This window comes from Penicillium waksmanii (genome assembly GCF_028829765.1).
Source record: "Penicillium waksmanii strain IBT 27052 chromosome Unknown utg000010l:1.0-3698451.0:1.0-3701458.0, whole genome shotgun sequence".
Lineage (NCBI taxonomy): Eukaryota > Fungi > Ascomycota > Eurotiomycetes > Eurotiales > Aspergillaceae > Penicillium > Penicillium waksmanii.
The window spans coordinates 8,941-23,198 of NW_026643256.1; the positions used below are offsets into that span (position 1 = coordinate 8,941).

Here is a 14,258-nt window from a genome sequence, read left to right on the forward strand (position 1 = left end):
ACCATACCAGGAAGGACTAGGATATATAGGACACTCTTTACGTACATATATTTAGTTCTTCGCGATTAATCAACCTAAGTTACTACAGTATACCTTCAGACTATTCTTTATTCAGTTTCATCTCTTATGACAAATATACTATAAATAGGGAAGCTCTTCAGACTGACCTATTTGGCGCACTACCTGGCGTATCCTTCGAAGTTACTCTACAGGATCCGAGTCCGTATAAGGCTTAGCACAGCAACGGTACGATTGCGAGTCGATACTTAAGGATTATAAGTGATAGATATCACACCCAATCAAGACACACTGAACAACTGGTAAGTTGTTGCACGATAATCTAACCACTCACTGTGACCAGTTAGCAACGCGTAACAGTATAGCTACTGGGGATAGGGGTATACTTCTATATCCTTTATCATTATTTATATATGCCTCGTCGATACCGATTATATTGCCTTCAAACTATAGCTGGTTCTGCTGCCTGGCAAACCTACAACAGATCTCTAATGACTGGGGGTCTAACCACAATGCTTTGTACAAAATCAAAAACTACGTAATCTTAATCAAACTGGATATCTAGGGGGGGGAAATTCTCAGATATAGCCCAACCAAACTGCCCGCATCCAATCATAGCAGTAGCATAAATTATAGCATACCTATATTTATTGTTGTAGATCTTCTGGTATAATAAATCAATATAAAAATTCAATAATGCATATTTAATAGGACGAATTTCAAATAGCTCGGGCTTATCGTTATTAGGGTTAGGATAACTGGCATCAGTCTGGGCATAGTGCTATACAGCATCCTATAACTACTGCTATCGGCGGGTAAATAAATATTTAGGCGATTCCTAATCATATTTAATCTGGGCTGGTTAATTAATCTGGGTATCTAATAGAATATATCAGATAATAGGAACGGGGATCGGGTATAGACATAATTATACCTGGGTTCAGGCAAAAAACATTATAATCTACTGCTATAGCACCATATACTTTTGGATAGCAGTAGTATCTAAATATACTAATAATAGCTTATGCAGACTCTCGTCCTTTGTGGTACGGACCACATCAATACGCAACAAATACCTATATACCTTAGCAATCTCCTGGCTTACCGATACCAATCGCTCTATAGCCTCCTAAATAGCCAATACAGTACGCTCCGGTCCCTTAGCATCCTCCTCGGGGCGCTAGATACTCTTAAATAACGGCTGCCAGGGGGTCCCTTACAAATATCAAACCTATCCCGTCTGATTTAACTATGGTATAGCTTTATCTAAATCCCCGGCCTAGATAATCGTCTTATAGGCCGTTTAGTCTTGCTGCTAATACTCCTCAACGATTTATACTAACTGGCGAATCCGGTTAGGGTCTTCAATAGGGTCCTCAGGGGGCTTATTAGGATTTAGTCGTATAATATAAATATAATACGAACCGGGGCCTTGGCTAAATATACACTGGCATACAACGGCTCGGCTATTAGCGTTAATAGTAGTCTGGATAGCTCTTGCCTGCCTGGGTATAGGACGGCCGCAGCCTTACTGCATACGATAATTATAGGTCTTTAACCAATATATCTTTATCGTACTGATCTGGCGGTATATATATACCTTATATTACCAGCATAATATTCTATCCTGGTAAATAGGTAACTCAGGGATAGGTTCATCAATCTGGCAGGGCTAACTATCTACCTCAGGCTGATTATCAATATAATCCTACTGCTAGATTACTCAGTCAATATACTGTACCTACAAACTGGGTATCTGATATACGGTGCTGCTTAAATAGGCCTTAATCTGTCCCTAGTATACGGTATATTAATATTTCTGGTAAATCAACATATAAAACTCGGCATTAACGTAAAATAATTTATAGGCCTGGTATTCTTGGTCTATATTAAATATTAAATATATATACCAGCTGGTATTATATATCTGGAAAATAGGAAAAACTCAATATTGTTCAAATAGGCTTAAACAAACATAGGATGATGATAGGGGTTCTTAAAATCTACCCCTGAAATTTGAAACTAAAAAAAAAACAAATTCTGTCACTAAACTAAATATGGTAGTTAATAGTGTTGGTGGTAATAACTGATCGCGACCAGCGGCTAGCGGTGACCCCATCAAAAAATCCTGCAAATTTCGGGCGGGTAAAATCAATACTAAATATGCTCTGATCGGGCTTAAATTTTGCTATAGAATAAAACTAATACTAAATTAAAATATATGTAAATCTAGGGATGCTACGACCCCGATAATATAAATCAAATGGGGGTATGAAATTTAAATCAAATGGGCCCTGTCCCCACTTTTTTTCCCCATACTTAACAAAACCCTAAAAAATCAAATGGGGCTCATTTGATTTACCCTTATGGGATAGATAGCGGTCTGTAGCGGTTTAGCGGTGTAGCGGTTTAGCGGTTTAGCGGTTTAGCGGTTAAGATAGCGGTCTGTAGCGGTTCAGCGGTTACACTTATAACATAGCGGTCTATAGCGGTTTAGCGGTTAACATATGTAAGCAAGGCCCTGTCCCTTATCTCCCAGCCCCTGATTAGAATCTTGCTGCTTAGATAACCCTACGACCATCTCTCCCAGCCCTGTACCTTATCGGTCTAACTTGATACCTGACTGGCCTAACCACCTAACTAATATCCTTACTGTCTAGATAGTCCTGCTACTATCTGCCTAGCCCTGTACCTTCTCTGCCTAACCATCAGAATTTATAATCTTGCTGTATAGATACTTTAACTATTCTTGTCAATATATATATCGTAAGTCTTACTCTGAATTCTTCTTTAATCTACTATCTCTCTACTAATATTCTGACTGCCTATTTAACTACTACAATATTATCTGTTCTTCCTACCTACCTAACCTACTACGATTAATATAGTCTGATTATCTGTTCTACCTACTAGTTAGAAATATTTATTTACCAATATCTCACTAACCACTAGGCTAATCTAGCTTATAATAGTATTAATCTGATTGTCAAAATCACCTCTATCACCCTATATAAATTAATATTAGTCAGCAGACTAAAAATTTCTAGACCTCTTTCATACTATTTTCTACCTTTATAGACCCTGCTTATATAATCAGAGCCTTCTCAACCCCTACTAACTAAGCTTATCTACCTAGTAGTACAAACCAGATTTAGTTAGCTCTTGTAGTTAGCCAATAAGCAGCAACCCTACTGTCTACCCTAAAACCCTTAAATACCTTATAACTAAGGCAGAAACCCTAGGCTTAGAAGGCTGGCCAAAAAGGGTATAGATTACCCGTCGGTCCTGGTCTTGGCATACCCCATCAAAAAATCACCTACCAAAATCAGACCCCTTAGGGTTTGACCCTTCCTACTAGAAATCATCCTATTAAACCTGATAGGAGAATATTTCAGATGATTCTGATCAAACTTCTAAAAAGACCGATCGAAAAATATTAAGATTTGACCTACTTAGGGGGGGGGCTGTTGGGTTAGGCCAACACCCCCCCTTGCCAAGACTTTTTAATGCGGAACACCCCCCCCCCTGGTGGGCCGGAATATATTTAGGAAGCCGAATAAATTGCGAGTGTATCCTGTCCATGTACAGGCAATGCAGCCCCTGTGGCCAGAGGGGCTAGCAAAATGCCGGCACAAAGGGCAATTTTGTCAAGAATGGTCGACTTCATGAGGCCGTGACAAGATGTAATTGAGGAAGAGAACTTTGGAAAGAAAAAATGAAATTCAAGCTAGACAGGTACCCAATCCTAACCGCACTAAACCTACTTCATATATCCTTGAAGACATATTAGAGCCCCAAAAGGATTTCTCGTGGCCCCTGGGGCTAACTGGGGGCCGTTCTATGGCCCCGAATCTTATACAGATACGATCTACTGGCCCCAAATCCACATGGATTCAGACAAGATCAACGTAAAGCAGGAGGCGGATCCAGGAGAGGTAAAATGCAATCTCTTTTTTGCCCCAGTATATTATTAAGATCCAAATTCCTGGTCGTAATAAGCGAAAGAAGCATCTTAAGGCATGCTCGTGTAGCTCCTAGTCTTCGAATCTTCCACCTACCTTTTTCTGAAGACCTTGAAAGCATCATCAGCTCTCAGTGAGACTTGCAATTCCTTGATTGTGCATCAACTACATATGGTAATGGATCGTTCTGCCACCAGGGGATCTACTGTGCCTACACCACTTTGGCGCCTCTGATCTGGGGCCGAAGACCTGGGGCCATGCATGCAATCTTGAATGGCCCCCGGGGCTGCTAGAAGCACTTCGTAACTGATTATAGCAATGAATACTCCGTACTATTCAATGATATACGATACCTTGAAATAGCACATTTAGGTACCATGAGGTATTTGAATTTGCGGTTATACCATGGTTTCATATCATAGCGAGGAACACTTCACAGCTAGTCCTCGAAAGTTAGATCATCAAACGGGGCCAAATCCCATTATCCGTGCTTTCAGTTCATTCCCTTGATTTACTCCGGTCTTTGGGCCCTCCTGAAAAGTCCCTGGAAGACCTTTTGCCCACGTGGTACTCGTATTCATAAGGCCTGGAAGCACGGTTGGCTCCCCACCCGAAATCCCGAGCACGGCGAAGTGGCTATATTCCACTTGAATTTCCGTTGAATGACACACGGAAGACGCTAGCTTTCTCGCTGGATCAATTTTGATGCAAGTTTCTTCGCCTTCTGGACCACCAATCCAAAATGGCTCATTGGACTCGAGGTCACCAGGAGAATTGGCATTAGACTCTCGAGATAATAGACTCTTCACATCCTTAGAGCCATCCCTGACCAGCATGCTTGTCAGTCCTTTGTGGTAGCTGGACCATCGATGGAGACGAAATTTCGGCTGCAACTCGAAGAAAAGACGCAGAGAGACTCCTTCCGAAAATGCTGATGGTAGATAGATCCCCATTACTGTCGACTGGGAGTTTTTGGTATTTTTACCAGCAATAAGCATCAAACGGGGACGTGAATCACTGGTAAAGGCCTTAGCGATATCTGTCACTGTTGAACTGTCACCATTTAGAGATAGTTGAATTGAATCGACAGCGATTCGTCCATCCTCCATCGGGCCATTCACACCGGTAATAGGATGAGGCACAAATAATGAAATAGCACCGATTATTTGACCCGAGATACCATTATGTGCTTCAGACTGAGTCCCAAAGTCTGCGGGCATATGGGACTGGAAAAGGACTTTCCATATCTGAGAAAATCGAATGTACAGATTTGGCTACGTTATGTTAGCCAGATCTGATCGTCTTGAACCATACCATTAGCATTGGAAGATTAATACTTACGAGTAGGTATAGTATCGAGCTGACTTGATCAAGCTCCAGGTACTCTTGGTCCTGGCCACCTAGTGAGTCCAATAAGATGATTGGTAACTCGTCACCGGGGTCTGCTTTCTCGAATCTGCCAAACAGGGCAGACGCATGTAGTCTCAGCCGAATGAGAATACTCAGTAACGTCGCGAAATGTTTTCGAGCTACGCGTCGTCTGCTTTGAGTAGTATTCCCAGCAAATAGACGTTTTGCAGTAGGGAAAACCTCTTCTTGCATGGGTGCATGAGGCGGAAAGAAAGGCTGCATCATGGCCACGACATCAGCAGTCTCTTCCACGGCAAAGTTCGATTCATCTTCTATTAAAGCGATTGTCCGTTCCGGAACTGCAATGCTTCTGAAGATCCTTTTCACTTTGGCTTGATGAACAAGATTCTGGTCGTACTGAAACTGCCAGTACATATCGGCTTCTTCTAGCACGCCCAGGAGATCAGCGCCTTGCGCGACCTGGAACAAAAATGCACGCTGAAAGGCCTCCCAGTCAATTCTCTCATCTGTCAAACTATCGGGGAAGGGGTGAAATGCGTGAAAATGAAAAGATCTCCATAGCAGTTGAATCACGGCCTGAGAACCCGCAAGGTCAGGATGCGTTTGCTTCATGTGCTCTCCGAAGCTTTCCTCGTTCCAATCTAAGATGTGTCAGTTTAATTTGAATAAAGATGAAGTCATTTTTCACATCGCTGCTTGTTGCCCTGGTCTTGAAAGGCGTATTTGTAGAAGGTTTTTTCCAATTCCGCAAGCTGCCCGGCCTTGAGTGTTCTTCGCTCCAATGTTCTTCGCTTCAAGGTTTCGAGGAGATCTCCGAGGATAGATTCTAGATTCGAGATTGCCAAGTCAGCAGGAAAAGCTTTTTGAAAATGATTAAATCCTGACCTTGTGTAGCATCGCGAAGATATTTTTTTGTATGCGCGCTCCCGCTCCAGGGGAACAGAAGATCCCGGAAGTCCCCCAAGGTGGACAGGATAGCGTTACCACTGGACATCTTGTTGACACCGGCACAAAGAAAGCAAGGAAATAATATCAGAGTCTCAGGCCTGGGTGTTTAATCGAGTGAAAAATCAACAAATGTCGATGTCCAAGGCTTTGTGACGTGTTTAGTTTGGGGATGAACAGAGAATGGTTCCGCGAGCGCCCCTCATCCCGGGGGCTAAAACCATTACTAGCGTCCACTGGTTGGGGCCAGAACGTCACCACTGAGCTACCCAGCTGAGCTAGGGGTGTTTCAACAAATAATAGCAACTTATCGATCGGTCTTTAACGGTTGAAATCCCAACTAGGCTGTGTTATCGTATCGTATCGCAGCCGACTACGATACGATAACGATATTTGAATTTTCCGTCCGATTGCTCAGCTTTTCTTATTTCTTACCTAGCCGTTGATTTCTTTGCCCCGTCTAGGTTCCAGTTACACTGTATGTTTGCACCTATTTACACAGGATAATGTCCGCCGGGGGGGGGGGCTATCCTGTCTGGGCTGCCGCCGCTATTATGAGGTCGATCAGGCTCAGGCTCACTGAGTAAATGTCAGCACGAGCTCATGCTCAGTGATCTCGGGAGTCCAGTCATGTGATCGCTCAGTGACCAATCATGGATGCTCAGTGATCACTCAGGTGAATTGGTATTGACTAAGGACACCGCAGCTTTTTAGTAGTTAACTAACCGCACCACAAAACCGATTCTCTAATAGTTAACGGAGGAATGGGAATTGATACGGACACAACAGGTTTTACTAGTTAAACTTAGACCTGGGCATGGGCATGCCCATGGACAGAATCAGCGTGGGCATGCCCAAATGGGCGTATGTCCATATGGGCACGCCGCGTGCCCATATGGCCCATTTGGCCCCCAAATCATGGTCCAAAAATACAATTTGTAAGGCATTACAGATCTTCTAACTAATTAAATAGTAGATAAAATTTAATAGTCTCTTAGATATAGGTTAATTAGACTATTAAAAGCTTATATTTAAGATTTTAGAGAAACATATATGTTATATAGAATTATATATATTGATATATATATTTATACCCCTATTTTCCTATACAAAAAAAAAAAAAAAAGAGGGGGTTTTCTAAAATTAACCTTTATCTATGTTTTATTCGCAAGCTAAATAGATTAGTCTATTCTATCTATGAATGCCCTTTAAAAATCTAAAATTACATTAATATAAGAAGTGGAAACGGGGTTCATACACACTGTATTTTAAAACGGGCACTTTGGGCACTTTGGGCATGCCCACATGTGGACAAAAAATCGATTTTTTGTCCATACAGTGTCCATGGACACTGCCCATGGGCCTGCCCAGGTCTACTCTAACCACTCACCGTGACCAGTTAGTACCGCGTAACAGCATAGATAATGATCAGATTCAACCGATCACAACTCCTTGGATATTCCATTTAAGAAAATACAGATTAAGGATTCTGAATGCCAGGGTATTAAAGCATAGGTACAGTACAAATTTCAGGTCTATATGGCTGTGGTTGTGGTAAGTCGAGTTCGAGAGCTCCGTACTGGTTTGGTGGCGCATTCAATATATAAGATAAATCTAAAAAATAATGCAGATACGGTCACGACCAGGATTGTGGAGGACGTACACCCCCAGCATTGCGGGAGTCCATAATCCTGTGGGAGTCTAAGCCAAAGCCTTCAAATCGGCTTCGCCTTCGAAGTAAAAGTCTAATACTCCAAGGAAGGCTGGAGACTAATAATTTATTTCTGTTAATACTTAAGAACTTGACTTCGAAGAAAAATCCAATTTGCAGACAGAAATTACAGCTTTGACACTAGGATAGCTTTGCAAAAAATGAGCGGAAAGAAAGAAAAATCAAATTCATTATCAATTACTTGTCTAACATGCTGATCCGAACCAACACTGAGAAATAAGAGTAATCATTGCACTTTCCGCTCTGCTTTCGCAGATCCATTAACTCCCAGTTACAGTCGCGAGTGGATATCCCGAAGCAATCTTCTTCGGGAACTTCTTGTAAATCCAATCCATCTCGGCCGGTGCGTTGTCCTTATAGGGATTTCCTTAATAGTCCGTCGCCTCTCCAAGCCATGACTCACCCTTACATCCTCCCCAGCCGTCTGTCTTCGCTCCAAGCTTGGCGAATTCACTCATCAGACAAGTTTCTAGTACATCATAGTATCCATTAGCAGCTCTCCACATTGCCGTCGTGCCCCAGAGTCCAGTATTCATTTCAGCATGGATGTTTGACACTCCACAATTATCGATTTTTTCGATGAGATGATCGGCATTCTGGATATTATCCCAGCCCTCAACTCCGTAGATTACGAAGATATACTCGTTCTTGGCAGAATTGTACACGGCATTGGTATCTGGGCCGGGAATCACGTATCGGACACAGTGCTGAGTTGCCGAAGGCACGGCAGTTGCTGTTGGCTCACCGACGGCTGTCACTTCCCCGTTGCCATCGCCGGTTGCTTCGGCGTACCACCAAGTTGTACCGGCATCCGTAGTCTCGTAGTTAGTAACCCATTCTTTTGTCGCTGTGCCATGGCCGACGGTCTCCACAATCGGAGTGAAATCATCAAGATAACCATAGTTATTCGTGTTGGTGGTCACAATGCCAGTAGCAAAGGCCCAGTGATTCCCATTACCGAAATCGCTGGAAGTGAAATCGGTAACAAAGATGGTGGTCGGTGTCTCGGTAGTTGTAGGGGTATTAGTAGTGAACGAAACTGAAGTGATATAGGCGCAGACCAAGGCTGTCTCTGAGCCCTGGGTATGTAGAAGTGGGACCCATTTCTGCGTGCCAGATGATTCGCATGCACAGTAACCAGACTTGCTATTTGCACCAGTGCTATAGCCATCTATACCACCGTCACCACCGAAGTTGACTTTGCAGAGATCAGAATACGTCTCTGACACGTCCATGAAGCCTGTGGTTGGGAATGCTGTATAGTCAGCGCATTTTCCGCCAGATGACTCAGTGAGGTAGCTTGTCACTGATTCGGTGGCTATGCCTGTGGTCGCTGTCAAGCATTTGCAGTACGTTCTTGTTCCTGAGGGTACCAAAACATCCGTGCCCTGGCATAGGCCTGATGCTGTGGAGGCTCTTGTAGTAGTTGTTAGAGTTATACCTGTTATCTTGGGGCCAGATATAATAGTGCCAGACGAGGTACCATTCGATGTGTCACTTAAATATTCAGTCATGATGACAGTGGAAAATATTCGACGTGTGCAGGCCTTGACACCACTATATAAGGTAGTGGTTGCAGTAGTCGCAGTGATATCGCAACCAGTCTTTGTCGAACAAGTACTGGTCGTGCTTGTAATGACTGTGGGACTTCCAGTTGAGCCAGAAGAAACTGTGGACGTAATGAAGAGTGTTTTATCCTGGCAGTCTGTGACAGTTGTCTCAGAGGTACAGGTGGCAGTCGATGTGGCAGTCGATGTGGCAGTGGAAGTTTCAGATGAAGTGCCAGATGAAGTTCCGGTCGAGCTATCTTCGCTGGTGGTCTTATTGTCATCATCATTCTCTTCCTGTTCTTCAAGATTTTGCAGCTTCTCTGCGACTTTCGTCAACTCCTCGAATTTGTTCTTGAAATCAGATTCAATCTCGCTTCTGATGCCGTCGACATCAGGCAATTTATCCTTCAGGTCCAACAAACCCGACTTGGTCAAATCCAGTCCATCATTGATGATAGGTCCAATAGTCTTTGATCCCTTTGTAATCGAATCCTCCGCTTTGTTCACAAAGCAGCTGACCTTGTTAATGATATTGGTGAAAGCCGAGAAAAGCCCTTTCTTCGAGCTACAGCCAGATCGATGGCTGCCTCCTGAGCCTCCCTTGCCATCATCCTTCCGCTTTTTGATATAATTCTCAATGACTAATTTACCCTTGGCAATATTGTCCTTCACATGTTTTATGGTCTCTGAATCTTTGAGGTTTGCCTTCTGAATGTTGGCGTTGAGATCTCCAAACCACAATCCGATGTAAAAGCCTCCTGTAGCAGACGACGTTCCAGTTGTGGTCTGAGTCATCTCATCGGCCAGCACATCCCATGCAACAGTCGCCGTCTTTTTTGGCCAGTTGGTAATCACCACAGCCATTTCCTCAGATGCGGTTCCTGTCAGAGTAGATACCATGGATACCATCTGCTCTAGGTCAAGAGCATCCGCAGTGCTCGAGGAATCGGATAAAGTAGACTGGCTTGATGTACCACTCGAAGAAGTAGACTGAGTTGACGTACCACTGACCGAGGTAGAGCCAGATAGGGTTTTTGATGTGCCACCCGAGGTTGAGCTGGATACAGTTGTTGTGGAGTCATCGGAGGAGGTAGTAATCATTCGAGTTCTGTAAACATTGCTGGATGAATAACCGCCGGTGGTATGAGGGTGGTTGTTAGTATTCGATCCAGTACGGCCATCCGACCGAGTTGTTGTTTTATCAGTTGAAGTAGAACCACTGGAAGTGCCACTAGTTGACGCGCTCGAATAGGCTGATTAAGAATTGGTCTCCGTGGCCGTTCCAGTAGTTTTGGATGTCAGAGATGTACTTGACGACACTCCACCGGATTCAGTTCTACCCCCAGTATGCAAGGTATAGACCTTGTCAGAGGTAGCGGTAGCCTTGCTTTGGGATATAGATACCGATGCGGTCGAGGTTGCTGTACTCTGTGTTGACTCAGAGCCACTAGCATCAGTACTCCTCTCTTTCCCAGTAGCACCTGAGGATGATAAGGTTATAGTCAAGGATGATCCATTACTATGGCTACTAGTAGAAGATTCGCCAGTTCCTCCCGCGCCGTATTGAATAGAACTGAAATAAATCACTGGTACTGAGCCAGTAGGAACGGAGAAAGTAGTCTCGAAATGTTGAATCCATATACTAACGCCTGGGCTGATTTTCACAGAGACCAAAGTCACTGGGCACGAGCTCGATGGACAAGGTGTCAATATTATAGGGGCATACGTGGATGACTTTGCAGACGTTTGCTTCGTCAACGAGACAAAATCAATTACTGCAGTTGAGCCACTCAGGGCAACAACATCAGCCTAGACAACAGTAAAGCTTGGTTTACCCGATACAGTATACTCATACTTTGTCACTTCGCCAGTAATTAGGCCTTGAATAAGGTTGAAAGCAATACCCCCCTTTATCAGGGGCAGAACAGCCAAGAAAGCGCTCTTCTGGAAGAACATGGTGATATGCTCCCAATGCAAACGTATAATGCTCAACCCAAACCATTCGATTCCAATTTTGCTACGCGTATTCCTGACATCTTATATTTCCCAAAGTAATATCCCTTCGCCCCCAACACTGACAGGAGACGAAGCATAATAGTCCCTCTTTTAGCGGCCAATTTCCCCTTGGGGCCACAGGATCTTCTAGGGGCAGCGCTAGACAGATAATCTCACACTCTTCACAGCCTCGCGTATACACACCCATAAAGTACCGTATACTGTACCTACTAGTACAACATATATATCTTGGGTCAGGTAAGAACCAATAAGAACCCAGGGCTGTTCAAGTTGGAGTCTGCCTTCTAGTATTATAGCCCCAGAAATCCTTTGACTAGTAGTAACAGGATACGAGAAGTATACCTCTTAAAATAGTTAGCGCAAATCCACACAGTTCAAGTGGCCCCCAAAAGGCCGGGGCCGCGGCAAGGTAATAGGCCCGCACTTTGCCCCTGAATAGTCCTACATTTACGATACCTTTTGAGGAAAATCAGTATAAAAACTAATAGACCTAAGTCCCACAGGCCTGGCAAATATAGCCTGTCATAATGCCCGAGATCATCAGATCTAACTTATTTGGCCCCCGCAATATTGCAGTAACTTACGAAAAGGTCTTTTAAAGATATTACAAAGTTGCAAGACCATGGCTCTGCCACATTGGGGTCTAAATACCTTGTAGAAGATGATCTTGGGAAGATAATCTCCTAAAGATATTCTAATAGATCATCCAGAAGAAAGATACCCCTGAATAGCGGTAAAAAAGGGTGCTTAAAAAGGAAAAGTGCTTTTCGGAGTCTTCTTGTATAAAAGTCTCCTTTCATACCCCGTTCCGAAGCCTGATTATTCTGAGCAAGCATCCAACACTATACTGGCCTTCCCTCACTTAAAGCAGTTTCTGCTGCTAGGCCTGATCAGTACTCAAGCACTGACATATTATATCCCGGAATATGCTTTCTCTCTATCCATTCTTATACTATGCTTTAGGCGTATCTATAACTAAAACTCACTAGGCAAGAACGTACAGAAAATACTGCAATATCTCGCCGTAATGGCAAGTCTCCGGATGCCACGCCTTATAAATACCTCGCAGATTTGAGCAATTATAGTCTATCCTGTGGATCTGAGACCGTCCCAAAAGCTAGGACTGTCAAAAGAAGCCGGTTACCCTATAATAATACTGATTACTTGTCTTCGAATACCACTGAGGTATCTGAGGTATTAAATAGATTGGCAAAGAGAGCTTTTGGTATTGATCTACTGGGCAAGCGCAAACCCGAGGACAGAATCCGACTATTATATCGGCAGTAACCAGTGTCCTTATTCCCAGGATCCTTAATTTTAAGGAACTTACCAGCTTAGATTCTTTACAAGTGACAACTTAGTGAATCCACCGAGAGACATAATATGGACAGTAGCGTACCAGAGGAGGTTGATAGATAAGAATGGGAATATTCTGAATAACGCGTTTTAGTTCAGGACCGGATCCCTTCACGGGTATACTATGCTAACTATTGTAAGCAAAAGAGCCGTCTAGATAGTAAGCCCCCCTAATTTCTTTTCAACCTTTTTTTTTCTTTGAGATATAAAACCGCTTTACGTCCTTCCCAACGAATGCCTATCTGCTAATGGATATACAGGCGTACTTCTGGGAGGGTCTGGCATAGAACAAGGCAGACCTATGGGATCAAGAAGACCGGCAAAACCTCCATGACTACGTTATTAGAGCTATCCTTAGAGGTGGCAGAATATAGATTATGTTACTCCGATTGACTGGAATCTGTTCAACAACGACTCAGATAATACTCGTCTGATTTGCATAACTCTAGCCTACATAAAAACCGAAAACCTCGGCTGCCGACTACCTATTGTATCAGAACAAGATTGAAAAAGTTAAGAATGTTATTAATGAGCATCTCGCGTGCGTCGAACACGAGATATTTCTGTATTATCGACTAATATATAGTTACAACGGCGGGGACCAGATAGGGGATGATGATCAGCATATTAACAAGGGATCCTACAGACTGACTCTGTTTTAGTAAGTCTCACATAGCGATTTTGCGGCCGTCGAATTAGTATTAACACTTCTTAGATAGCACGGAACCAATACCTGGCGACTGTTTTATAAGCATAACATCTACTCGAATAATGAAGATCAGGCTTATCTAGCCAAAAGGACTAGACCACTCGCTCCCCGGACTTTCGTAATTGACTGGAGGGGTTAGGTATTCAAGATTCAACGTACCAAATATTGTTATATATATGTGTAGGCTGAGTTAGTTACTAGGTAATATATAAGGCAAAATGTCGAGTTGGGGGCCGAAACCACAATAGAAGGTAGAGACAATAGCAATGCACGGTGTACAAAGCCATAGTTAGTTACTATATAGTATATACAGTGAGGCAGGGTTTGGCTTTTGGCCCATGGCCCACTTAGTGATCATCATATTCTGATTAGGATAGTCCCAGAGAACCAATCAGTAATACTTAACCAGATAATACCCCTTATATATATAGCGTATAAATACTTAAGTGAAGTTACAGAAATGACTTTATATCAGCAATAGCCTCTTCTCTCTTCTTCCCTTCTTCACCTATTCTTATCCCTTAGTCATATTTAATGAATTAACTACCATAACTGTTTCACTATACTACTCTGCTTTCAAAATTTACCCCCTACAGTTT

The 14,258-nt window shown here is 43.1% G+C and overlaps 2 protein-coding genes across 2 annotated transcripts; both read right to left on the minus strand.

Annotated features, from left to right (window-relative positions):
- Window positions 1-4,441: 4,441 nt before the first annotated feature.
- On the minus strand, window positions 4,442-6,345 carry N7481_011947 (uncharacterized protein; the record flags this gene model as incomplete). Its single annotated transcript, XM_057271166.1, has 4 exons — window positions 4,442-5,254; window positions 5,322-5,992; window positions 6,040-6,177; window positions 6,237-6,345. The coding sequence occupies 4 exons, from the start codon at window positions 6,343-6,345 to the stop codon at window positions 4,442-4,444; spliced, it is 1,731 nt and encodes a 576-aa protein (XP_057115354.1).
- A 2,051-nt stretch (window positions 6,346-8,396) lies between these two features.
- Window positions 8,397-10,679, minus strand: N7481_011948 (uncharacterized protein; the record flags this gene model as incomplete). The annotated part of the gene is made up of 1 exon (XM_057271167.1): window positions 8,397-10,679. One exon carries the CDS (start codon window positions 10,677-10,679, stop codon window positions 8,397-8,399), a length of 2,283 nt encoding a protein of 760 aa, XP_057115355.1.
- Between the last annotated feature and the right edge of the window lie 3,579 nt (window positions 10,680-14,258).